The sequence below is a fragment of the Argopecten irradians genome, chromosome 5 (genome assembly GCF_041381155.1).
Source record: "Argopecten irradians isolate NY chromosome 5, Ai_NY, whole genome shotgun sequence".
Classification (NCBI taxonomy): Eukaryota; Metazoa; Mollusca; class Bivalvia; order Pectinida; family Pectinidae; genus Argopecten; species Argopecten irradians.
The window spans coordinates 43,412,510-43,438,895 of NC_091138.1; the positions used below are offsets into that span (position 1 = coordinate 43,412,510).

Below are 26,386 nucleotides of genomic sequence, written 5' to 3' on the forward strand. Positions count from 1 at the left end.
GTTTCATCGTGTATGATATATTTCTGGTTAGTGTCTGGTAGGCCTATCGATATTTTTAAAACATTTAGACATAAGTAAAGCCACATGAAAGAGACATTGTATCATTTAAAAATATCCAATGCTCATCTCACTTACACAGGCACTTGTATCAAACAACTGCCTTGATATATATATTCGATTCGTTTGATATATTTTCCTCAAACTTTTAAGTTGAGTTAGCACTCACGGAATTTTGGATATTCATATAAGGATGTTAAAAGTATTAAGTTGCAGTTGAGAGGAAAACCTGAGTACACGGGGAAAGTTCATAGTCGAACACTACAGAAAAGGTTGGTTATCGCTGACCGACAATAGGAACTGATTTCATGCAATGGATGATTTAATGTAGAACTAACAAAATATCAATGAACAAATCAAATAATTTTATTAAAAAGTAGAAAGCAATATAAAAAAGCTAATAATTTATGACTTGTATCAATAAATATTGGATGAACGTTAAGGAACAATGAATTAAACATTGGAAATAAATATCAAATTAAAGTTTTAACACATAAATGAAGCATAAATAATTATTTTTACACATACTTGTCCGTATGATAAGTTTTAGCGTAATAAATATAATTATTCATTATATATGTATAAAAAATTGACAATAAGTATAGAATAATTATAATTGGCAACAATATTTGTATAATATCATATAAGATGGCTTTCACACAGTTCCATACAAACATTCGTTCATAATACAGCACAAAAGAGGAAATTACAGGAATATCCATACAGAAGATTATTCTCTGTTCTTGAAATATAAAATCCAAGTGTTATTGAGGCACCTCAGTTTCTTCTCAATAAATATTTATAACTTGTCCAGCAAGTTTCTTATTCACAATATCTTTGTTAATGCTCAAACATAATTACTTTCCACTTAAATATCACTTGTTCAGATAAAAAAGTTGTCCAGCACTGCGTGTACCCTGGTCTGAATATGACTTGTTTTGCAAATTCAAGTTAGTAGTTTCAGCAACTCTGGAGACCCATATACACTTTATAAACAGGACAACTCTCGTAGGGACACTCCGGAGAACCATACACACTTTATAAACAAGACAACTCTCGTAGGGACACTCCGGAGAACCATACACACTTTTAAAAACAGGACAACTCTCGTAGGGACACTCCGGAGAACCTTAGGCACTAAACAGGACAGCTCTCGTAGGAACACTCCGGAGAACCATACACACTTAAACAGGACAACTCTCGTAGGAGCACTCCGGAGAACCATACACACTTAAACAGGAACACTTGTTTCCGCATTTGTCCACGATGACTGTCTGTCCGAACGGTATGAATGTGTTCTGGTGGCGACAGCCTATTAAAAAAGAGGAACTTATAGAAACAAATGTTTAAAAATAACAAAAAATGCATAAATAATTTTACAAAAGTTTGACTTCTTTTTCAAAATCGAATTGTGTAATTGAACATACATTTCTTTTTTGGGAACACTTCTCTGTGAATTTATATTTATTTCGATAATAATTAGCATATAGCAATTTAACTATTCACACATACTCTATTTATGAAAGAGACTATATTTTTCTTTTGTACGTATTCCAAATGTATTAGTTTCAGTGGTGATAATAAAATATCATCTGGCTTACTAAATATATTTTTTAAAACTGTACTTAATATAACGCCTTGTCTGACGCCATGTCTTTAATTTATCTTGTAATTAAAACAATATTAACATTATGATAGTTATTGTAGATTTGTCTAAGTTATTCATTTCGTTCGTTTAAAGGAAAAGAACGATATTTGTAAGAGAGACTTACCCTGTCGGCACTGACAGTTAAGGTTAGGTATCCAGTCAGGGCACTGCCATTGATCAGCGAATACACACTCTTCCCCTGAGGCACAACCTCGGCTGTAAAAATATAAATAATCTGTTATTTTAAAAGTTGTAAACAAAGGACAAAAAGTCATATTTATGTTGATAATTTATCATTTTTTCTTCAGTTATCACGCCATTTAACCGGGAAATAGACTTGTTAATCAAATACATCAACTGAGTATTGATTGATTTACCTTGTACGGCATTGAGATGCTATGGCTGGAATTCTCTGCACCATATTAGGACGAACCTGCCAGAACTCTCCAGTCACAGGAGGTACGATCTGCTGCTGAGACGGAACGGCGGGAATCTGTGGGATGGCTGGGACTTTTGGGATTAAATGAGTTTTTTGTATGACTTGTTGTCTAGGCAACAGGACTCCATGAGTATGTGGAAAGATGATTTTTGTTAGTTTCGTCATAGGTCTCATTACTGGTCTGAACTGACGATAAAGATGAGAACTAGCTGGGTCTATCATCAGTATGAGTGTGCAAATGATGCATACCGTGAAGGATGAATACATCATTTTCCTTTTCTCTTAACAAAACGCTAGTGTTCAAAAATTTCAAAGCAAAAGCCTTGTTCAGTATTTTCAAAGTAAAGTATCTTGCGCGAGTAGAATTCAACAGAGTAGATTTTGTAGTCAATTGCTTATGCTACTCGTTAAAGTATCAAACAAGTTGTGTTGAATGTTGAGTCTATTCCATTCATATATATATACATTTCGTTTGCTTTCGTCATTCCGCCTTTAGTTATGACAGCGCGATAATCAAGGGTCACCCAAACACATGCCCTACGTACATGGAAATCTACATCCATCAATTATCTGTCATGCTCGACCATCGCCGGGGTCGTCCTCGGCTCCTTATTGGCTAAAATTGACCTTTGATATCCGGATTTGTAACGTCAAAACCTCCCCTTACATCTGAGAACTATTTCCATATAAGGTTAACACCACCAGCCACGTGCAAATTACTAGAGGTGAATCAAACATTATTTCCTAATATGGTAGTATAGTACTATGGGCACATACATTTGGAATTAATTCAAATCGCGCTCATTAGTTGTTTGTTTGGGGTGCATACAATAGCCGCGAGTACTAAAGGAATGGAAAGTCAAAATTGAGGAGAAAGTTCAATTAAAAATCAATGCCAGTTTCATGAACGTTCCTTAATTTTAAGGAATTCCTTAAGTTAAAAAATTTCCTTAAGACGAAAGCATCACGGAATTTGTGGAAAACTTCTTAAGTTAGAGAGCCTCGTTTAAAATCTTTTATGCTTTGCAGTGGAGAATTTTAAATTAAGGAATTCCTTAAAGTTAAAGAATGTTGATGAAACTGGGCAATGGTGACACAAAAATAAAATTAAAACTATATTCAAACATAACAATATATTAATGTTCATGAGTTGACTGTGGTGACCACCAAAACAATTAAACATATACAAAATGTACCTGTCAAACTTGGGGACTCCCATAATTTCAATCATAACATCAAAGTCTTCAGTTTAAAAAGGATGACCTGTACATATCAAGACATTTCCAACACAACTCCAGTTTTCTGTTTTTTGTGTGAGGAAAAACAAATAATCCAACATTCATCGTATCTGATTTCTCTTTTCTTCTTTATTACTGAAATACTGCAGATTTTTATAACAAAAATTTTATTTGAGCATTATTTTTGTAATAATTCAAACATCAATATTGAAATTAAAGATGCTTCACCGCCGACAAGCTATAAATGATACTCATCATATGAACAACAATTCGTAATTAATTATGTACAGTTGTATATATATGTCTAGTTAACACAAAAAAATAATGTAAAATATTTTATTTTGCTTTTGGTGCATGCGCAGTCAGAACTTAATTCTATATAGAACATTGTGCCACGGAATGTTTTCGGGATGCAATTAATTATTTCTAATATTTTTATTTTGAAGTAAAAATTAGAAGCTCAAACTTTCCAGTGGCGGTCATGGTGTAAAGTAAGTAACTTTTAAAATTTGTAACTGAAGAAAAATACCAAATCGTCTGATCCTATTTTTGATAGTGAAAAAAATATCATTTGTCAGCGGTGGAGCATCGTTAAATTAATTGCAAAGCGATAGATATAGACGTTACATCATATATATTAACGTTACAACATACATGTTTTACTAAAGTGTTACATATGATTTGTGTTGGTAACATTGTTGTTTCACACCAACTGGAGATCTCCAGTTTGCCAACATTGGATCCTTAAAAGAAAACATTTGCCAACGAAACACAGCCGACCAAATATCATGAACTACATACACCATTACAATATCCTGTGTTTTTTTTTTTATCACAGACTATATTATATTTTATATTGTCAAAAAACAACAATATTTCGATGCTCCACAAAAGTTACTCTTGGAGTATTATTACAGCGTTGCGATTGCTAAAATTAAAATTTTTAGATGATTGCTAAAATACGTTTACCCTTATTTTGGGTTGTTTCATTCTTACAATCTTCAAGTTATTGACATGACAAGATTCATTATAGTAAACAACAACTGACCGTTAGATATGGCTAGCTACACATGTTCACTGGTCACGTATACGAACGGTCGACTAATGTCAGTGATGAGAAACCTAAAGATAATCAATTATAGTCTGATAATTATTCAGGGACGCTAAAGCACAAAGTCGTGAAATAAACAACTCCATGTCATGTTCTTATCAGATGAGAAGTCTTCTGATATGAACAAGTCTGCTTTTAATAGATATGCGCGCTAACAAACAACAAATTTTATCATCGGCAAAACAATATTTCGGGAATTCTTGGAATTATTCTCTGGTGTGGAAATTCATTATCAGTGTTATAGAAAAAACTTAATTTTTCCGGGTTTACAGACAAAATAACGGTTTGGTAAAAAAAAATTGCTGGAAATTTCACAATTCATTCAGTTCATAAATATTTACATTTGGGGTGATACTGGGTTCATTTTTAACACAACTAACGTTGAAGTGATTCAGGGTACACATAGTTCAACAACATTTAGGACTATGTATTCCACGCACTCGACAAGTATTTAGTTTATTGGACACGGCGTTAGTAAACACATATAATTGATAGAGATAATTTACCAATACGTTTAAGTGTAAAAAATAAATATTTGATCGAATAATATTGAAAAAAGTACTGTAAATAAATTTCATTTGTAAACAACAAATGTTCCGGTAAGTTTTAGAAGTTTCATATAAATGTGGACTTCTTCATCACCCAAGAATTAGACTTGTCCAAATGGATATCCCTGATTAAATACTAGATATTTAATTATTTATTTCATATATTTTCTTCTTAATACATTAATTCCATTTTTAAACCACATGTGAAATAAAATGTACGATAACTTTGATATAGTTATAATAAACGTAACCAGTGAAACTTGTTTCAGTAAAGTGTTACAAAATTAACCACCTAATATACATTTCATGATGTGCTTTTCGTGAAAAGATATGTATTTAAAAAAATTAAAAACACATACACACACACCCACCCACCACCCACACACAGCATCACACACACACATACACCCACACCCACACACACACCCTCACACACACACACACACACACACACACACACACACACACACACACACACACACACACACACACACACACACACACACACCCTAACACGAATGCATCTGCCAAAATTACCTAATTGCCTTATCAGAATGAATATCTAAAGAAAATTCTTCATTTGAAAATGTCTTAATATAACCAAATTGTCCCACCTTTGGGGTACCGTCATCTTATCCTTTCTGGACCAAAATGACCATTTTTGCCTTGTCCAACATTTCCATAGAGATAGGAGTGAATGTGCAGAAATTACCAGCCAGTTACAATTCATTAACATGACATTTTCCTTATAATCCATTTTTGAACTACACCTTAAGCCTAACCGTTTGTATATTTATGATATCCACTTCAGAGGAATATGAGCGAAATCATTTATCTTTTTATAGACATCGATAAATATCAATATATCCAAACTTCGATCAAAGCAGCCATGACGATGAAATCAACTGTTTTTGATCGGATAAACGACGCACGTTCAACGCAAGGGTATTGGATATGTTGCGGAATAATTAGCACAAAATAATACAGAAATCGGAATCGTGAAAATGTCTGTCTTATTCCAGGTAATAGAACATATCTGATAGAATCCGCAAAAGATATAGCAGATTACTTATCCCATATCCAGCTTCTGTGAGTACACGTGCGGTCAGATTACTTAGTATTTAACATACTCGTGAATACTATTCTGTGTTGTTGTATCTTCAAACATGGCGACCCAAGAGAGAAATGATTTGTAGAAGTGTTATTTTGACCTGAACATATTTGGCAATTAGTCCGGTCACGTGTCGTTGACTTCACGCCGAAAGGTAATATGGACTAAGCCAGAAATGTGGACCAGTGTGGCTTCACTCTGAGGCCATTGCTCCCACGCCCTACAGAAAGCTCTGAAGGCAGCGTCGTATTCCTCAAGTTGTTTGTGGCAGTATCCGAGCAGGTTGAATGCCACGGCTTTGTTTGTGATGTCTGGGAGACTACAGCACCACACCATGTCGTCACGTGCAACCAACATCTCAATGTTACGCTGCAACTTCATAGCACACCAGAATTTGAGGAAGCATGCGTACACGGTAGGATCTACGCCCACCGTCTTTCGCATACCAGAGGATACGTCGAAAGTTACACTCTGTTGTGTCTAAGGAAGCATTTCCATCTGTAGAGGTTGAGGAAGGACGTCAATTTCAAATCGCAAGAACACAATGTCTGACAAGATCTGCTTACTTTGAACACTTTCATTTATCAAATCATAACCCCTCAATACTCAGTCTAAAATGCGTGTTAAACCGGTAAATACATTTTCGTCTGGGTGTCGGAATCGAACATGAGATCTGCATTTCAGCGTCGCGACAACAGATCTGATCATGTGATAAGCTAAGTGAGTATTTCCGGCTGCAAAATTTAAATGGCTAATAGTAATATTTCCCACCAAAGCTTTGTATTCAATTAATCTGTGTTGCGGTACGGGGATACAACGGATGTTCGACGTCGTTTCCTCATAAACGTTATTCTGTGTACACACAAGTGGTCTACCAATCAGTTCAAAGTCAGCAATTAAAACTGCGATCTTTTCTAGAGGCCAGTCATGATTCAAACAGGCTTTCTTGACTTTAACAACTGTCGTAGTGCAATACTGTATTGATTTCTGTAAAGACTGTTGGCATGATAACGTCAACCTCATTTTTTGACTTAACCAGATACGTAAACTTGGAAGCATTGCAGAAAGCATCTCTTGATATTTCAAATCTGCGTCACTGATTTCTTTTGTATCTGATGCCATATCCTCTACACTTCTTTTCCGTAATATCGCATTGAATGGTGGCCTTTTGCACAACAACATCATGAGATTCGTTTTAGCATGATAGCATAAACATAGAACGGTATTTTTTTCTGTTGTATTGTACCTCTTTGCCAACAGGTTACACATCCGGATGAAATAATGGGGACAGAAGTCATTTATTACCGATGCTATCAACCTATCTAGACATTGTTGTACTGTTTCAAGAAGCCTGTGGGGGACCCATAAGTCGGGGGGTGAATCTTCCACTACCCAGAACACAGTAGTCTTCAGGATATAGGACGATATGGTGTCACCTATTTTGTCCTCAAACACAAACTTTTTAATTTGTTTTAGCAGTAGGTAACACTTCAGCTGCGTTGAGTTAAAATTCCTGATTAGGGCCTGTTTTACAAGAACAAACGACAACCTCCAATCAAGATAAGTACGGTCACATTCTTTGCACCCAACCGGAACGACGTAACAGCCATTCCTTACATGTTCTGTTACAAAGTTATCAGAAGGCCAGCCATATTCGCGCTTTCTTTCGGCCCATTCCAGCGCAACAGCAGGCCACTTTGGACAAGGGATAGATATCACCGTATCTATTTTATCTACTGCAAATGTGTTTGGTTTCAATCCTGCCATAATGACAAAAGAGAGTGACGGTCCTGTTACAATTTGCTCCATTAATAAACTCGATAGTTTCAAGATTTCTTTATATTCCTGACACCAATCGGTAATGTTTGTTCCAAAAGTGGCTGGAATTGCATTCGATAGATAACGAACTGATATGTCTTCGTGTTCATAAAAGGCTAGCATGTCTAATAAATTACACAAACTCCCCTCCTTTATGAGCCTCAATCTAACATAACCGATGTTCTTGTTGCACGGCTCCATCAGATACTGCCAATGGCTTTGGGGAACATTTGTGTTCATGTCTTCATACGCAGCACTAGTAGGCGGTATTATCATCGCATCAGCATCACACGTAGTGCCACTACATATGGACATATTCATCAGACCTTCCCCTGTACCTCCTATCCATCTTATTCCAAAATTCATTGTTGGCATATCGTCATTGATATCAGTGTATAAATCTACCAATGAATCAAGCATTTTGTGTTCTCTACTGGAAAACCCACATCTATCAAGAATATTACTTATGGCCAAGCTTGCCGCCGAATGGTCTTCTTTATTCTCTATTTTTGGTTCTGAAAAAAATTACCATTATTTATAAAATCCAGTTCCACACTGGCAATATTTAAATGCGAATTATCATAGATCATGAAATATTAGGTGTTCTTCCTGTTTACTGATTAACATATTAAACTAACCTATTTTCGTGTGTGGTAAAATTTCGGAGGCAAATCGAAATCGCTAAGACAAATCTCTACAAAGTGTGTCAAATATACACTAGAAGCATATGACTTAAGGATCTGCTCTGGTAAAAAATCATTTTTTTCTGATGACAAATTATTTTTCTAATATAGATTCTTGAAAATAGGAATTCATACAGAAGTTAAAAATGAAATAACAATATAAAAATAATATAGTGGTGTGCTTGATTTTGAGCTATTATGAATCAGATATAGCTATTTGACGTACACTTGTAAATTGTGAGTTTAAACGAATTTCACTGTTTTGAACATACGAACGACAAACTTCAGCAATAATTTCTAAATTGGTTGCCTGAACCCAAGAACGATATACAGTAAAAATTTCGCACCGGCAAGTTAAGTAAAATTATTCAAGTAAAAAAAAGTGAAATTTCACCTCTCTACAAAGTTTAAGAAATGCACCTTTTCAAAATGGCCGCCAAATGGTGTATTAAAAATTCTACAAGCAATAGAAGTGTATTTTTCTAAGTGTAAATCTAAGTCTACAATGTACATGTGTAATATATTCCAATATTAATTTACACCACCATTCCAATCAAACTGACCATGTTCGTTGTAATGGAATCAGCTTTATCGTATGATCACTTGATATATGACGAAACATTTATTGCTGTTTCATAGCATTTGAGGTCAAACACAATGACGCAATTATCTATAACAGAAAAATACGGTAATACTATTTCAGCTTGCATAGATATTTTACTAACTGAAAACTGTTTAAAATTCTTTAATAAAGGATTAAAAGAACGAAACCACCGTATGTTAGGAAAGACGGGATACTACTATCTAGAAATGGTTAATCAAGCGTGCGGGACTGTGGAGAGTTGGTTAAGAAAGAGTCACAAGAAAAACTACCTTCTTAAGTCAATTTTGACAATAACCTCACAAGTACATTGAACTAAACCCAAAGAAGTGGAATAAAATGTGATAAAAAATGTATCCATTCAGGCATTCACCGGTACGGTTTTAATAAATTTGTGTAGATATCAATAAGCCGTAATATACTTCCTTATAAGTCCACTTTAACTTTGTATCATGATGGTGTAGGTGATGTCCATAAACCTTAGTTCCCGTATGCAAGTACCAAACAATGAATATCATGGCTTCTGATTATTCGGTATCTTTCCGTAATCAAATATTTATTTTGTCAACACTTTCATGACGTTATTGTATCAAAATGTCAATCTTTAGAAGGTTTTGTTCCAACAGTTCTTCTCTTGAATAACAATCTTCTGAAATTTCCTTCGAACTTCTTATTATATTCTTTATTAAGATATTCACTACTCTCCATATCCACATTACATGTTCGCTACCTCATGTGGTCATATCCACTTCCTGAAGTCATCTTAGGTGTCACCATGTTATTGTTCACGCTTCAAAATGACATGTTTACATACTTCACTGTCTACTGATGTGTCCAAATCACTATATATCAGCATGATATTCCGCTACTATCTGTATCCACATTATCCACATTGTATATGATAAGTTGTTCCTGGATCTACATAGTATGGATTTTTTTCCAGAATCCATATTTCATTTATTTCTTGTACATCTAATACACAGCTTACTGTTTCCGCAATTCTGTTGCATTTATCCACATTACCGTTGCACTTTCCGAATCCACAAAACGGTTTCTCAACATTTCACCTTTTCTATATACAAATATATTTCATAACTTCTGATATCTCAGTTATACTGTCCTTTTTCTTGTATCACTCTCATTACAATATACAGTAGTATCCGTATAACACAATTCGCATTAAATATTCACTCTACTTTCAATGCCCATTTTTCATGTATGTCATTTACAGGCTGAACGTGTACTTTGTTTACAAATGAACTTTGAACGTCGTTATATAGATTCATATATCAGTAGACATACCCTGATATATACGAGTGAGCGGTCAGATTACGTGGATACAGATAACCAGATTGAATATACACAACACATGAACCGCGGGGACAGCTACTGATCAACATTATAAATAAATTGGTTCAATTATTGAGTGTTAAAAGAAATTGTATACCTATTCACATCTTAAACACTTAATATAGTAGGATATAATTATTTCAAAATCATTATATATAGAAACAGTACATTGTACAATGGATGTCTTATTCTGCGCCTTACATATCACTAGATTGGCAAATTGTCTTTTGCTTCCTTTTTCCCCAACTTTTGAGTGAGGTATGTACAGTGGATTAATAGAATCTTACATGGGTCTGTGAAGTAGGCAGGGATATCTCAACCCTCGTGAAAGATTTCGGCCGGTCAACCCGAGGCCTGTCGAGGGTTGACCGCCAAAATCTTTCACGAGGGTTGAGATAAAGATTTCTACTAAAAGATATCTCTGTCTACTTCACAGACCCATGTTTGATTCTTTTTCCCCCATACTTAGTAGAAAAAATGATGAGATTCCACTTGGTTTTCAGCTTTTTCATCGCACCATTAGCTATCGCATGAACGTCGTTATGCGTCAAAATTGATGACGTCATCTACAATGCGCGACGCAGTTGCGTCGCATGTATCGATGACGTCACGTTATTGTCTAGCGCGTGTGAGCTGTCTTACACCCTTCTATGTAAGATAGAGTTTTCTCTCATATCACGCTATGTTATATAGACTTTGCCCATGTAAGATAGATATGTAAGATTAATAGAATCTTACATGGGTCTGTGAAGTGGACAGGGATATCTCAACCCGGGTGAAAGATTTTGGCTGGTAAACCCGAGGCTTGCCAAGGGTTGACGGCCAATATATTTCACGAGATTGTTTGATTGTTTGTTTTTGTTTTGGATATTGGCGCTATATATTTCGCGGATGTACGCAAACGTGTACGATGTGATCTGGTACAGGAAAAAAGTAGGCCAGACCACGAAATATTTTTCAGAGAATTTTTAGCATAAAATTATGTAATAAAAAATAGGAAAAATGAAGTAAAATGAAGGACCGGCAGGTATTTTAATGGAAATTTGGTAATGATATGAGAGAAAAAGACTCTTTCATTATATACATATGGAGGATAGGGGATATTCCATCCTCGGGATCAGAAAATGTGTTAAAACCCTCGGCAAGCCTCGGGGTTTACACATTTTCTGACGCCTCGGGTGGAATACCCCTATCCTCCATGTGCACATATGAAAGAGTCTTATAATCTTTTCGCTAGGAACTGCGGGATATCCCTGTGAAGTATGGGAGAAAACTTACGCCTTACACACCATTTGATGGCCATGAATGATTTGAGGGTAGCACTGTTGTCCCTTGTAGGTGTACTGGTGATGGGTGTCACACCCTCAGTGGATTCGGAAATCCGCAGAGGCCCCATGATTTTGTAATACTTCAAGATCGGGCTGAAACAACGGGCGACATAAAAAATAAAACGCGGTAAATTAGCTTTGATACGAAGACATATTATTCACTAAGCAGAATGAAGTTTAAGAAAGATAAGGAATGAATAAATTTGTAGCTTTCTTTTTAGATGATCACTAAACTGACCAACTGGCAAGCTACGTTGTTTTGGATATTTTAAAACGGAAATAAAGAAGAGAGAGAAAATGGATTAGAAAAAAATGGATTGCGTTAAGAAATAAAGTAGCCATTTCACACAAATGGCATAACGCTCAAAATGTCAATGAACATATCTATTTGTTGATAGAAGGAATATCCGAAAACAAACTTTGTGTTGTTTTGGAGTTTAAAGGAATTAATGAAAACAGCATAACAATTGAACAAACAAAACATATAAAAAATAACAAAGAGTACGACAAAGAACATAATAATAACAAAACGAATTTCTCGTTACACAGTCTACCTGTCCTTGAAGCTTGTCATGTTTATAACAGGTCCGAATGGGGAAAATATAACAAACACATTATCATTAGATGTACATAGAGAATTTCCAGAGTTTTCAGGTAATCGGGCATTATTCTCAGAAATCACACAAGACGGCGCTTTGAAAAGCAGAAAGCATAAGCCTAGAGAGCTCCGAATGTTTCGAAGTTCAGCGGGAAAGTGGTATCGGGACTGTAGGGCAAGGGTAAATGTCAAAAATGTCGGAATTGTTATTGTTATATATATATAAGTGTAGTTAGTAATGGTATCAATTCATATATAATATCCATATTCAATATTCAGTGATTATTATAATCAGAGATTTAAATATATCTAAATCTCTGTTTTAATATTTTATAGACTGGTGGCCATGGTGTCTAGGTTTTTACCATTGTTGATACTTTATAAAGGGATGAAGTTACAGTGGTTAAAAGTGATAGCGCCTTCACTGGGTCTATACATCTGATAACGGCATTGCATGTTTTTTTGCGATAGGCACGTGTTCAATCCTAAAATGAATTTCATTTCGCTAGCCCAAAGTACACACTTTTTGTAAGAGTTGTCTCCCATTGATAGACATTGACGATATCTAACGGCCTTCATTATGCTAATTGGGTTACTGCCTATCTGACAGAGATCTAAATATCAAATATACAAAGCCTCGTCACTAAAACATTTATCTTTGATTATTCATGCGGATGCTTAAGTTCAATGTGGTAAAAACCTGAGACGGGAAGAATTCACGTAATCGGGCAGGTGGTCCCATATTATCCAGGTCGATTTGGGAACGGGAGACTAAACCGACTCAGGGAAAGGAAAGCTTTGCCAACCGACGACCCATGCTGGTTTTATACAATTGGGCATTGTAGAGCAGAACTTATAAAATATCAATCAATGCAAACAAAAAATAAAATGATTTAATTAAAAAGTATAAAACAATATCAAAATGACATATAACGTGGTTGTATAGTTAAATATTGGATGAACAGTAAGGAATAATGAAGTAAAAAATATCAAATTAATGTATTAACACGTAAACTAAACACAAATAATGATTTTATACATTTCCCTATATCATAAGTTATAACGTAATAAATATTATTATTGATATACTGAAGATCAAATTTCTTTCGCGGCAACTAAATTTCGCGATTTCCGTTTCAAAATATTTTCGCGGAGATTAAGTTTCGCGAATTCAAAGTTAAATGGAAACACGCTTGAATTTAATTGTGCAAGAATTGAAGGGGTATTCGCGGAGATAAACTTTCGCGAATTTACCTTGATCGCGAAATTCGCGAAAGTAAATCCCACGCGAAGAAAATTGGTTTACAGTATACACATGAAACAATGAATATATAATAAATATAATAGAAAACAATATTTGTTATATCACATAAGTTGGTTTTCACACAATTCCATACAAAATTTGATTAATACTTTCAGCACTATTTGAGACGAAGATGGCAATATTCGTAGCGACGATTCTTCTCTGCCATACTAAAACTTGTAACGAAATATAAAATTCAAGTACCATTGAGGCACTTCAGTTTCTTCTCTTAGTCTAGAGAACGTTCATTGAACATAATTTTTCCAACAAGTTTGTTTGTTCACTGCATCTCTGTTATATATCAACATATTAATATTGCACTTACATAACACTTGTTTAGATAAAAACAACGTTGTCCAGCAACTTTCTTCCGAATGTAACCTGGTCTGAATATGGCTTGTCCAGCAAGCATTTTGTATAGGTATACACAAATCAAAATGGTAGTTTTAAATTTTCAGCAACTCTCGTAGGAACACTCCGGAGAACCATACACACTTAAACAGGAACACTTGTTTCCGCATTTGTCAACGATGACTGTCTGTCCGAACGGTATGAATGTGTTCTGGTGGCGACAACCTATTCAATATAAAGATGATTATATAGAATCAAATATTTAAAATAAAAAATAATTAAATAGAATAATTACATTTACAAAAATTGTACATATTTCAAGTTGATAGATTTAGTGATGATGATAGAACATCATCTGGCTTACTAGATGTTTTTTTTCAAACTGCTCCATGTAATATTTGTATTAATATACGCCTTGCCTGACGTCAAATTCTATAGATTCCATTTTTCTTGAAACTGAAACAGCATTACCATACTGATAGTTACCAGGAAGAAATTTGCCCTATTTAATCATTACCATATTAAAGGAGAAAACAATAGTTGTAAGAGAGACTTACCCTGTCGGCACTGACAGTTAAGGTTAGGTATCCAGTCTGGGCACTGCCATTGATCAGCGAATACACACTCTTCTCCTGAGGCACAACCTCGGCTGTAAATAATTGTAAACAACCTGTTATTAAATTGCAAATAAGTGACAGAGGTTCATATTTATGTAAACAAGTCAATAATGTTGGGGTTTTTTCTTCGTTTTTTCTTCAATTATCACACTATGGAATCGGGAAATAATACAGTAAGACGAATCTTGACTTGTTAATCAAACACTTCAACTGAATATTGATTGATTTACCTTGTACGGCATTGAGATGATGTGGCTGGGATTCTCTGCACCATATTAGGACGAACCTGCCAGAACTCTCCAGTCACAGGAGGTACGATCTGTTGCTGAGACGGAACGGCGGGAATCTGTGGAATGGCTGGAACTTTTGGGATTAAATGAGTTTTTTGTATGACTTGTTGTCCAGGCAACAGGACTCCATGAGTATGTGGAAAGATGATTTTTGTTAGTTTCGTCATGGGTCTCATTACTGGTCTGAACTGACGATAAAGATGAGAACTAGCTGGGTCTATCATCAGTAGAAGTGTGCCGATGATGCATACCGTGAAGAATGAATACATCTTGTTCATATTCCTTTCCCCTTAACAAAACACTAATGTTCAAAAATTTCAAAGCAAATGCCTTGTTCAGTATTTTCAAAGTAAAGTATCTTGCGCGAGTAGAATTCAGCAGAGTAGATTTTGTTGTCAATTGCTTATGCTACTCGATAAAGTATCAAACAAGTTGTGTTGAATGTTGAGTCTATTCCATTCATATATATATATACATTCCGTTTGCTTTCGTCATTCCGCCTTTAGTTATGACAGCGCGATAATCAAGGGTAACCCAAACACATGACCTACGTACATGGAAATCTACATCCATCAATCATCTGTCATGCTCGACCATCGCCGGTGTCGTCCTCGGCTCCTTATTGGCTAAAATTGACCTTTGATATCTATATTTGTGACGTCAAAACCTTCCCTTACATCTAATACATTGAGAAATATTTCCATATAAGGTACACCCAACTAGTCACATAGAAACTTTTAGAGGTGAATCAAACATTATTTCCTAATATGGTAGTGTAGTACTATGGACACATATATATGGAATTGATTCAAATCACGCCCATAAGTTGTTTATTTGACGTGCCCACAATAGCCGCGAGGACTAAAGGAATGGAAAGTCAAAATTAAAGTAAAGGTTCAATTAAAAATTCATGCCAGTTTCATGAACATTCCTTAACTTTAAGGAATTCCTTTACTTAAAATTCTCCAGAAAGCATCAAGGAATTTATGGAAAACTTCTTAAGTTAGAGAGCCTCGTTTAAAATCTTTTATGCTTTGCTATCGAGAGTTTGAAATTAAGGAATTCCTTAAAGTTAAAAAATGTTGATGAAACTGGGCAATGGTGACACAAAAATAAATTTAAAACTATATTCAAACATCACAATATATCAATGTTCATGAGTTGACCGTGGTGACCACCAAAGCAATTAAACATATACAAAATGTACCTGTCAAACTTTGGGACTCCTTTAATTTCAATCAAAACATCAAAGTCTCCAGTTTAAAAAGGATGACCTGTACAGGTCAAGACATTTCCAACACAACTCCAGTTTTCTGTTTTTTTTTGTGTGAGGAAAAACAAATAATCCAACATTCATCGTATCTGATTTCTCTTTTCTTCAAATTTATTACTAAAATACTGCAGATTTTTATAACAAAAAATTTATTTGAGCATTATTTTTGTAATAATTAAAACATCAATATTGAAATTAAAGATGCTCCACCGCCGAAAGACTATAAATGATACTCATCATTTGAACAACAATTCGTGTTTAATTGTGTATATATATGTCTAGTTAACACAAAAAAAAAATATATAAAATAATTAAACTGAAGAAAAATACCAAATCGTCTGATCCTGTTTTTGAAAGTGAAAAGAAAAACCATTTGTCAGCGGTGGAGCATCTTTAAATTAATTGCAAAGCGATAGACGTTATATAATATATATAAACATTACAACAGACATGTTTTACTAATGTCTTACATATGATTTGTGTTGGTAACATTGTCGTTTCACACCAACTGGAGATCTCCAGTTTGCCAACATTGGACCCTTGACAGGTAAAATAAACCTTTGCCGATGAAACACAGCCGACCAAATATCATGAACTATATACACCATTACAATATTCTGTGCTATTTTATCACAGACTATATTATAATTTATATTGTCAAAAAACAACAATATTTTGATGCTCCACAAAATTCTCTTGAAGTATTATTACAGCGTAGCAATTGCTAAAATTAGAAATTTTAGATAACTGCTAAAATATGTTTTACCCTTATTTTGGGTTGTTTCATTCTTACAAGCTTCAAGTTATTGACATGACAAGATTTATTATAGTAAACAACAACTGACCGTTAGATATGGCTAGCTGTTCACTGGTCACGTATACGAACGATCGACTACGGTCAGTGATGAGAAACCTAAAGATAATCAATTATAGTCCGATAATTATTCAGGGACGCTAAAGCACGAAATCGTGAAATAAAAACTCCATGTTATGTTCTGGTCAGATGAGAAGTATTCTGATATGGATACGTATGTTTATATAAGTATATCGGGAATTCTTAGAATTATTCTCTGGTGTGGAAATTTAATATCAGTGTCATTGAAAAAACTTCATTTTCAGACAAACTAACGTTTTGGTAAAAAGAAACATTGCTGAAAATTTCATAATTTATTCAGTTCATAAATATTCACATTTGGGGTGATACAGGGTTCATTTTTAACACAACTAACGTTGGAGTGATTCAGGGTAGAACGTTTAGAACTATGCATTCCACGATCTCGACAATTATTGAGTTTATTGGACACGGCGTTAGTAAACACATGTAATTGAAAGATATAATTTACCATGACATTTAACTGTATTTCTTATAAATACTTGATCAAATAATATAGAAAAAGTACTGTAAATAAATTACATTTGTAGACCACAGATGTTCCGCCAAGTTTTGGAACTTTCATATAAATGTGGACTTCTTCATCACCCAAGAATTAGACATGTCTAAATGGGTATCCCTAATTATTCATTTTAGATATTTTCTTCTTTATACATGAATTTCATTTTTAAACCACATGTAAAATAAAAGGTACAACAACTTTGAAACAGATGTAATAAACGTACAAATGTAAACATTGGAACAATACGTGAAGCGTGTTACACTAAATTACAAAGAGACACAGCACAAATATACTGTGAGCCTCCAAAAATATACAGATACGTATACACAACATACAAGGAATGCAGTCCTCAACAGGACGTTAATCCCAATTAACCACCCAAATTATATACATTTCATGATGTGCTTTTCGTGAAAAAATAAGTATTTAAAAAAAAAATATTTAAAAAAATATGTATTTAAAAAACAATATTAAATTGGGAATGCCTTAATATAACCAAATTGCCCGACATTTGAGGGTACCGACATCTTATTCTTCTGGACCAAAATGACTATTTTTGCCTTGTCCAACATTCCCATAGAGATAGAAGTGAATGTGCAGAAACTACCAACCAGTTAGGAAGGATACTTAATTGTATATAATTCATTAATATAACATTCTCCTTATAATCCATTTTTGAATTACATCTTAAGCTTAACCGTTTGTATATTTATGATATCCGCTTCAGAGAAATATGAGCGAAATCATTCATCGTTAAATATTAACATATTAAACTTCTATTAATGTTATTGTGAGGATTAAGGCAATTGTTTTCGGTTGGATGAACGACGCATGTTCAACGCCAGGGTGTTGCATATGTTGCGAAACACTAGCACAAAATAATCCAGAAATCAGAATCGTGAAAATATCTCTCTTATAGAGGGCAATATAATATATCTGATGGAACTAACTAAAATATATAGCAGATCACTTATCCCACATCCAGCATCGGTGAGCATTACTCAGATTACTTAGTATTTAACATACTTGTGAATACCGTTCTGTGTTGTTGTATCTTCAAACATGGCGACCCATGAGAGAAGATTTGTAGAAGTAATATTTTGACCTGATCTACTATTTGATTTCAGTCTCCTTTTTATAAGCATTGACGGCCGTGATTTTAAGTTCATGAATTTATCTGACTGGTCACAGACCACGTTATTCTTTACCAAGGTACTTCATGTATGCTAGTTAGATTATCATTGTCCGGTATCAAAATTTGAACATATTTGGCAATTAGTCCGGGCACGTCTCGTTCAGTTCACGTCGAATGGTACTATGGACTAAGGCAAAAATGTGGACCAAGGTGGCTTCACTCTGAGGCTGTTGCTCCAACGCCCTACAGAAAGCTCTGAAGGCAGCGTCGTATTCCTCCAGTTGTTTGTGGCAGTACCCGAGCAGGTTGAATGCCACGGCTTTGTTTGTGATGTCTTGGAGACTACAGCACCACACCATGTCGTCACGGGCAACCAACATCTCAATGTTTCGCTTCAGCTTCATAGCACACCAGAATTTGAGGAAGCACGCGTACACGGCAGGATCTATGGCCACCATCTGCCGCATACCAGAGGATATGTCGAAAGTTACACTCTGTTGTGTGTAAGGAAGCATTTCCATTTTTAGAGGTTCAGGAAGGACGTCAATTTCAAATCGCAAGAACACAATGTCTGACAAGTTTTGCTTACTTTGAACACTTTCATTGTTGATCATATCAGAACCCCTCATTGCGTAGTCTAAAATGCATGTTAAACCGTTACCGGTAAACACAGCTTCGTAGGGGAGTCGCAATCGAACATAAGATCTGCATTTCAGTGTCGCGACAACAGATCTGATCATGTCGTAAGCTAAGTGAGTATTTCCGGCTGCAACATTTAAATGGCTAATAGTGATGTTTTCCACCAAAGCTTCGTATTCAGTTAATCTTTGTTGCGGTACGGGGATACACCGTATGTTTGACGTCGTTTCCTTATAAATATTATTTTGCGTCCATGAAAGTCGTCTACGAATCAGTTCCAGTTCAGCAATAATGTCTGCGATCTGTTCTAGAGGCAAGTCATGATTCAAACAGGCTTTCTTGATTTTTTCAACTGTTGTGTTGCAATACTGTATTGATTTCTGTAAAGACTGTTGGCATGATAACGGCAACCTCATGCTTTCACTTAATCCGCTCCATAAACTTTGAAAAATTATAGAAAACATCTCTTGTGATTTCAAATCTGCGTCACTGATATCTTCTGTATCTAATGCCATCACCTCGACACTGTTTTCTCGTAATATCTCATTGAATGGTGGCGTTTCACATAACCATATCATGAGATTCGTTTTAGCATGATAGCATAAACTTAGAACGGTATGTTTTTCTGTTGCAGTGTATCTTTTTGCCAAAAGGTTGCATATCCGGATGAAATAATGAGGACAGAAGTCATTTCTCACCAATGCAATCAACCTTTCCAGACAGAGCTGTACTGTTGTCAGAAGCCTGTGAGGGACCCAGAGGTCGGGCGGCGATTCCTCTATTACCCAGAATAGAGTGGTCTTTAGGATGTAGGATGATATGATTTCACCTATTTTGTCCTCAAACAAAAACTTTTTAATTTGCTTTAGCAGTAGGTAACACTTCACCTGCGTTGAGTTAAAATCTCTGATTAGGGCCTGTTCTACAAGAACAAACGACAACCTCCAATCAAGATAAGTACGATCACATTCTTTGCATCCAACTGGAACAACGTAACAGCCATTCTTTACATTATCTGTTACAAAATTAGCAGATGGCCAGCCATATTCGCGCTTTCTTTCTGCCCATTCCTGCGCGACAGCAGGCCACTTAGGACAAGGGAGCGATATCACATTATCTATTTTATCTACTACAAATGTGTTTGGCTTCAATCCTCCCATAGTGACGGAGGAGAGTGATGGTCCTGTTACAATCTGTTCCGTAAATACACCTGATAGCTGCAATAATTGTGTATAATGCTGGCACAAAGTTGAAAGGTTTCCTCCAAAATTATTCAAACAGGCTGGGATTTTATTCGAAAGATAACGAACAGATTCAACGTGTTCATAAAAGGCTCGTATTTCTAATAGATTACACATACTCCCCTCCTTTATGAGCCTCAATCTAACATAACCGATGTTCTTGTTGCACGGCTCCATTAGATACTGCCAGTAGCCTGGAGGTACATTTGAGGTCATGTCTTCATACGCAGCACTGTTGGGCAGTATTGCCATCATATCAACATCACACGAACTATTATTAAAGGCGGACATCATTATTAGACCTTCACCTGCCCCGCCAATCAATCTATTTTCCAAACCCATACTTGGCATATCTAAAACGATATTACCGATATCGGTGGTTAAATTTAACAATGACCAAAAGCTTTTGATTAGTCTATGATGAAGACTGGAAAACCCACAAATGTCAAGAATATTACTTATGGCCAAACTTGCAGCTGGATGATCTTCTTCATTCTCCATGTTCGAATCTGAAAAAAATACCATTATTTGTAATGTCTTTATATTTACCTTGCGAATTATCATTGCTTTCATAGATTATGAAATTGACTACCATATTAAGGTGTTCTTTTTGCGTACTGATTAAAATTGAGTAAGCTAACCTCTACTTATTTTCGGTATAATGTGACGAACAGTGATTGGTATATTCGATCGATAGTACTACACAGTTTATGATATTTCATAGTTTCAAACAATTGATCATATTAAAAATGCTCCACCGCTGACTAATGGTATTGTTTCTGTATATAAAATAGGAGCAGACGATTTAGTAGTTTTCTTCAGTTACAAAAAATACTTATTTTAAACCATTACCACCATTGAAAAGTTTGACTTTCTTATTTCAATCCAAGGAAAAGATATTAAAATAATTAATTGCGTGGCACTAAGTCCTATAAGGAATGATGTACTGATTGTGCATGTACCAAAAGTAAACGAAACTATTTTATATTATTTTTGTGTTAATTAGACATATATATACACGATATTATTACACCAATTATTGTTCAAATAATGAATTTTGTTTATGCTCTGTCGGCGGTGGAACATCTTTAAAGAAGGTCATAAAGGTCATAACAGGGGAAGTTAATCCCTCAGTCCTTGTTTTTTTTTCTCTTGTGTGAATCTTTAAGTGAGGAGAAATCTGTCTTCCTCAGTCATCTATTGAAAACCGTTCATATTAGCTGTTCCTCTTGCGTACTGATTAACATACAGTAAACTTACCTATTTTGCGCGCATTAAATTTTCGCGGGCAAATTGAAATAGCAAAGACTAATCTCCGCAAAGTATGTCAAGTATAGGTACAGTATAGGTATAGGTTCTGGAGTCGAAATTAAGCGAAAATAAGTTTAGAAAAGATAGATTAACTTTCTATCTTCGGTATAGTATGAGCGAGAGTGATTTATGTCTTCAATCAATAACACTGTACAGTTTGTGATATTGTTGAGGTATAAAAGAATTTATGATTATTCCACAAACTTTAATATCATATATATATTTCACCATGAAATATGTTTTCCTGATATAGCTTCATTCATATAGTCATATTAAATAAGCCATAACAGGAAGTAAATTCCATAGTTGTTCCTATCAACAACATTGCTAGTAAAATGAAAAACATTTGGGATCAAATTTTGAAAATATGTCAATAAAATTTAGAACATACGCTTCTGCACAGTCTCATCTCACTTATATCGATATCCGTGTACTTTAATTTGAAAAGCTGTCGAACACATTGCATATTCAATATAATATCTTACTATCGTTTTACATTTTTTGTAAATATTTGTTCGTTTAGAAAAAGATGGGAGCGTCTGATTACAGGAATTATGATTTCTTCACTTGAGTATCTTTAAGTGTATTGAGAGAAATCTGTCTTCTGTTATCTATTGAAAACTATAAAGTTTTGAGATTTCAGCTGTGAAAATTATTCAAAGTTTATTAAAGACAAGCAAACATGTATGACGATTTTTAAACATTTTGCATAAACACATATTTATGCACAGCAATAGTTCTTGTTTTATGATTATGTATACTTACAAATGTAGCTAAAACATATCTCAAGAAGTCACTTTAAAATTACAAAATTATTTTCATAATAAAAGCCCTTATTAATTTGTGAGTTTGAAAATTATGGCACTAATAACTTTAAGGTGCTCTCAAATGCTCTTTGACAATTTTTATCCTAATTCCATCCAGAAAGTTATGCATCCGACCGATATCACTGCAAAAAGACTCCCAATATGAAGAAAGCTAAATAGGAGCAGAAACTACTACTTTACTTTTATAAACTATGGTGTATCTCGGCCAGGGGACTGAACCCAGAGCCTACCTCACAGGGGCGAACGCTCAACCGAAGTCCAAAAGTGAAGTGGTGTCAAGGGAGACGTTAGGAAGAAGAAAGAAAGTTAGAAAGAATAGAAAAGATAAGATGGATTACGCTTGATAGTAACACTTGATATATGACTCTACTTTTGCAGACTGTTCATAATTAAAATTATTCAATAAAGGATTAAAAAATCGAAATCACCGTACGTCAGGAAGACGGCATTACTGTCTAGCAATGGTTAATCAAGCATGTGAGAGGGTATATGAAAAAGGACGAGTCACAAGAAAAACTACCTTATTAAAGCTGAAAATGTAAGTTACAAAATATTAAAATGATTATCGAGGGTAGCCATTTTTGTTTTACATTCCGACGCACTCACCGGCACCTATATAAAGCGCGTGAATCGACACACATGCGCCTAGTCTATACAAGTATATGCACACCTAGCAGTTGTCCACTGTTTATCACCTACTAATATGTAAACAAAGTCGTTATCCGTAATGCTGTATGGGGCTTGTTTAGCAAGAAAAAATGCCACTTCTTCTAAGTTGTCATTTAGATGTTTGTCAAAATAAAAATTCCACACAAGTGAATAGAAATCCAAATAATAATCCGTCCACATATCTCCATGTATATCATTGTACTCGATGCACTCAATTTTGAGCAAAAAATAAAAAATGGCTGCCACTTCCTTGGATACAACACTGTCATAACTGGGGGGTGTCTCAGAAACAATTTTCAAAAAAAAATGATTATGTATATTATTTTTTTTTTATTTCAAATACATGCTTTTTAACTCTCATTATCAGCTTTTAGTCAGTTTAACAATAACCTCATGATTACATCAAACTAAACCCAAATAAGAGGAATAAAGTTTGATGAAATAATTTTTTCATTCAGGTATTTACCGGTACAGCGTTAATAAAATAAATGCCAATACAAGATAATTTGTGTAGATATCAATAAACCGTAATATACTTACTTATAAGTAAACATTAGTTGGTCTTTGTATCGCGATTGTGTAGGTGATGCCCATACACCTTATTCCCGTATATGCGGTTTTATAATATCCTGGATCCTGATTATTCGATATCTTTTCGCAATCAAATATCCATTTAGTCAACACTCTCAAAATATCATTCTTTGAAGGTGTTTTGGTGATTTTGATTTCGTTCCAACATTTCTTCTCTTGTATAACAATCTATGAAATTTCTTTCTAACGTCATAAAATATGTGATATTTAAAATAAGGTAGTCGATGTGATTAGCACACGTGTTTAACTGTGTTTGTATCATGATTGTGTAGGCATCATTTTGTCAACACTTTCATGACGTTAATGTTATTCTTAGGACGCTGTGCGTTTTGTTGATCTCGATTTCGTTCCAACGTTACTTCTCTCGTATAGCAATCTTTTGAAATCTATTTCTACCATCTTACACTATGTCATGCTTAAAACATGTTGTCTTGCGATGTGATTTACAAATTCCTCACTTTCCATATCCACATTAAATGTTCACTACTCCATATGGTCACAGGTCATACCTTGAACTTTCCGAACTCACAATTAATGTTTACTATGTTATTTATAACGCCTCAAAATGACATATTTACATACTTCACTATCCACCGACGTTTCCAAATCACTATATATCAGCATGATATTCCACTTCTGTCTGTATCCACATTATCCACATCGTATAGGAAATGTTATCCATGTATCTGTATCCACATTGCATAGGAAAACTTATTCCTGCATGTACCCACATTTTATCGGAACACTTATCCCTAAATCGACATTGTATAGGAAAGGTTTTTCTTGCATCCTTATTGTACATATTCCTGTATCCACATTGCATAGGAAAACTTATCCCGAAATCGACATTATGTAGGAAAACTTATCCCTTATCCACATTATATAGAAAAACTTATTCCTGCATCCATATTGTACATATTCCTGTATCTACACAGCATAGGAAAGGTGTTTTTTTCCAGAATCCTCATTTTATTTAATTTCATGTACATATATTACACAGGTTCGATTCTTCCTATTGCCGCAATATAGTTTTACTTCTTTTTCTGTGTCCACAGTACAGTTTCACTTCCTGTATCCACAGTACAATTCACTTCTCTATCCATAATGCAGACTTAAGTCCTGTATCCTGTCTTCATATGACAGCTTCCCCTATCTTCACATTTCATTTCACCTTTTCTACAACCAAATATATTTCATAGTTTCTGATATCTCAGTTACATATACATGTACTGTCATATTTCTTGTATCACCAGTATTCATCCAGTAGTATCTATATTATACATTGAATTTTATCCGAACTAAATATTGAATCCTCTTTCAATGTTCATTACTTCCTGTATCTAATTCACAGGCTGAACATGTGCATTATTTATAAATGAACTTTGAACTTTCAATGTAAATGTAAATATCAGTTCACATATCCTGATATGTACGAGTGAGCTACACAGTTAATTGTATACAGATAAATAGACCGAACATACACAAACACATATACCTCAGTGACATCTACTGGTAAACATTATAAAAAATTATATGGATCAATTATCGAGTGTTAAAAGAGACTGCGAACTTATTATAACTCTGACTTGATAAATAGGTTGGACTTATTTAATAATGATTATACATGTATATCGAAACAAAATATATATTCAAGGAGATACGATCATCAAGAGTGCCGGGGGTTACAGATGCAGTTCCCGCTAGTAAATGTTACTCTGCATTTAGATGTCGATGTCACGAGTAATTAACCACGCAGCACATATTTAAAGTACACACCAGTTTTATGTAACAACAAGGAAACCTCAAACACAACCATGATATTGAAAAAAGTCCTTTCTAAATACTTAAGCGTGGTGAATGAAGTCTGGTAAGTTATGCAGTGTGTATGATGAAACGATTCCCCCCAATATGTCATCAGGAAAGTAGTACCAAAAGAAATGGTGATAATAATATTACTTATGGTGTTCAAGATATATCTAAAAATCAAAAATTGAAGCGTTCCGATTGGCATTTAATTTCAGACTATATATTTTTCATATATTTTAAAATTATATTGGATTTACTAATGGCAATTAGCTATTTGTACAAAGTAATAAACAACAGAATATTGTCTCTCTCATTAGGCCCTAAACTATCTTATGGTAGGAAGATGTTATGAAGCATTGTATGGTGGCGAGTTTGCCTGAACGTAGACAAGAAACAAATGATCACCACG

At 34.7% G+C, this 26,386-nt stretch overlaps 3 protein-coding genes across 3 annotated transcripts; all 3 read right to left on the reverse strand.

The window, feature by feature from the left end:
- Positions 1–456: 456 nt before the first annotated feature.
- On the reverse strand, positions 457–2,738 carry LOC138324589 (uncharacterized). Its single transcript, XM_069269641.1, has 3 exons — positions 2,083–2,738; positions 1,830–1,921; positions 457–1,369 (listed from the first exon to the last, which is right to left on the reverse strand). Exons 1-3 carry the CDS (start codon positions 2,412–2,414, stop codon positions 1,242–1,244), a joined length of 552 nt encoding a protein of 183 aa, XP_069125742.1. The 5' UTR covers positions 2,415–2,738; the 3' UTR covers positions 457–1,241.
- Positions 2,739–13,409: 10,671 nt separating this feature from the next.
- On the reverse strand, positions 13,410–16,010 carry LOC138323959 (uncharacterized). Its single transcript, XM_069268916.1, has 3 exons — positions 15,032–16,010; positions 14,742–14,833; positions 13,410–14,409 (listed from the first exon to the last, which is right to left on the reverse strand). Exons 1-3 carry the CDS (start codon positions 15,367–15,369, stop codon positions 14,288–14,290), a joined length of 552 nt encoding a protein of 183 aa, XP_069125017.1. The 5' UTR covers positions 15,370–16,010; the 3' UTR covers positions 13,410–14,287.
- A 180-nt stretch (positions 16,011–16,190) lies between these two features.
- LOC138323958 (uncharacterized) lies at positions 16,191–25,523 on the reverse strand. Its single transcript, XM_069268915.1, has 2 exons — positions 24,121–25,523; positions 16,191–21,282 (listed from the first exon to the last, which is right to left on the reverse strand). Exon 2 carries the CDS (start codon positions 21,272–21,274, stop codon positions 19,034–19,036), a length of 2,241 nt encoding a protein of 746 aa, XP_069125016.1. The 5' UTR covers positions 21,275–21,282; positions 24,121–25,523; the 3' UTR covers positions 16,191–19,033.
- Between the last annotated feature and the right edge of the window lie 863 nt (positions 25,524–26,386).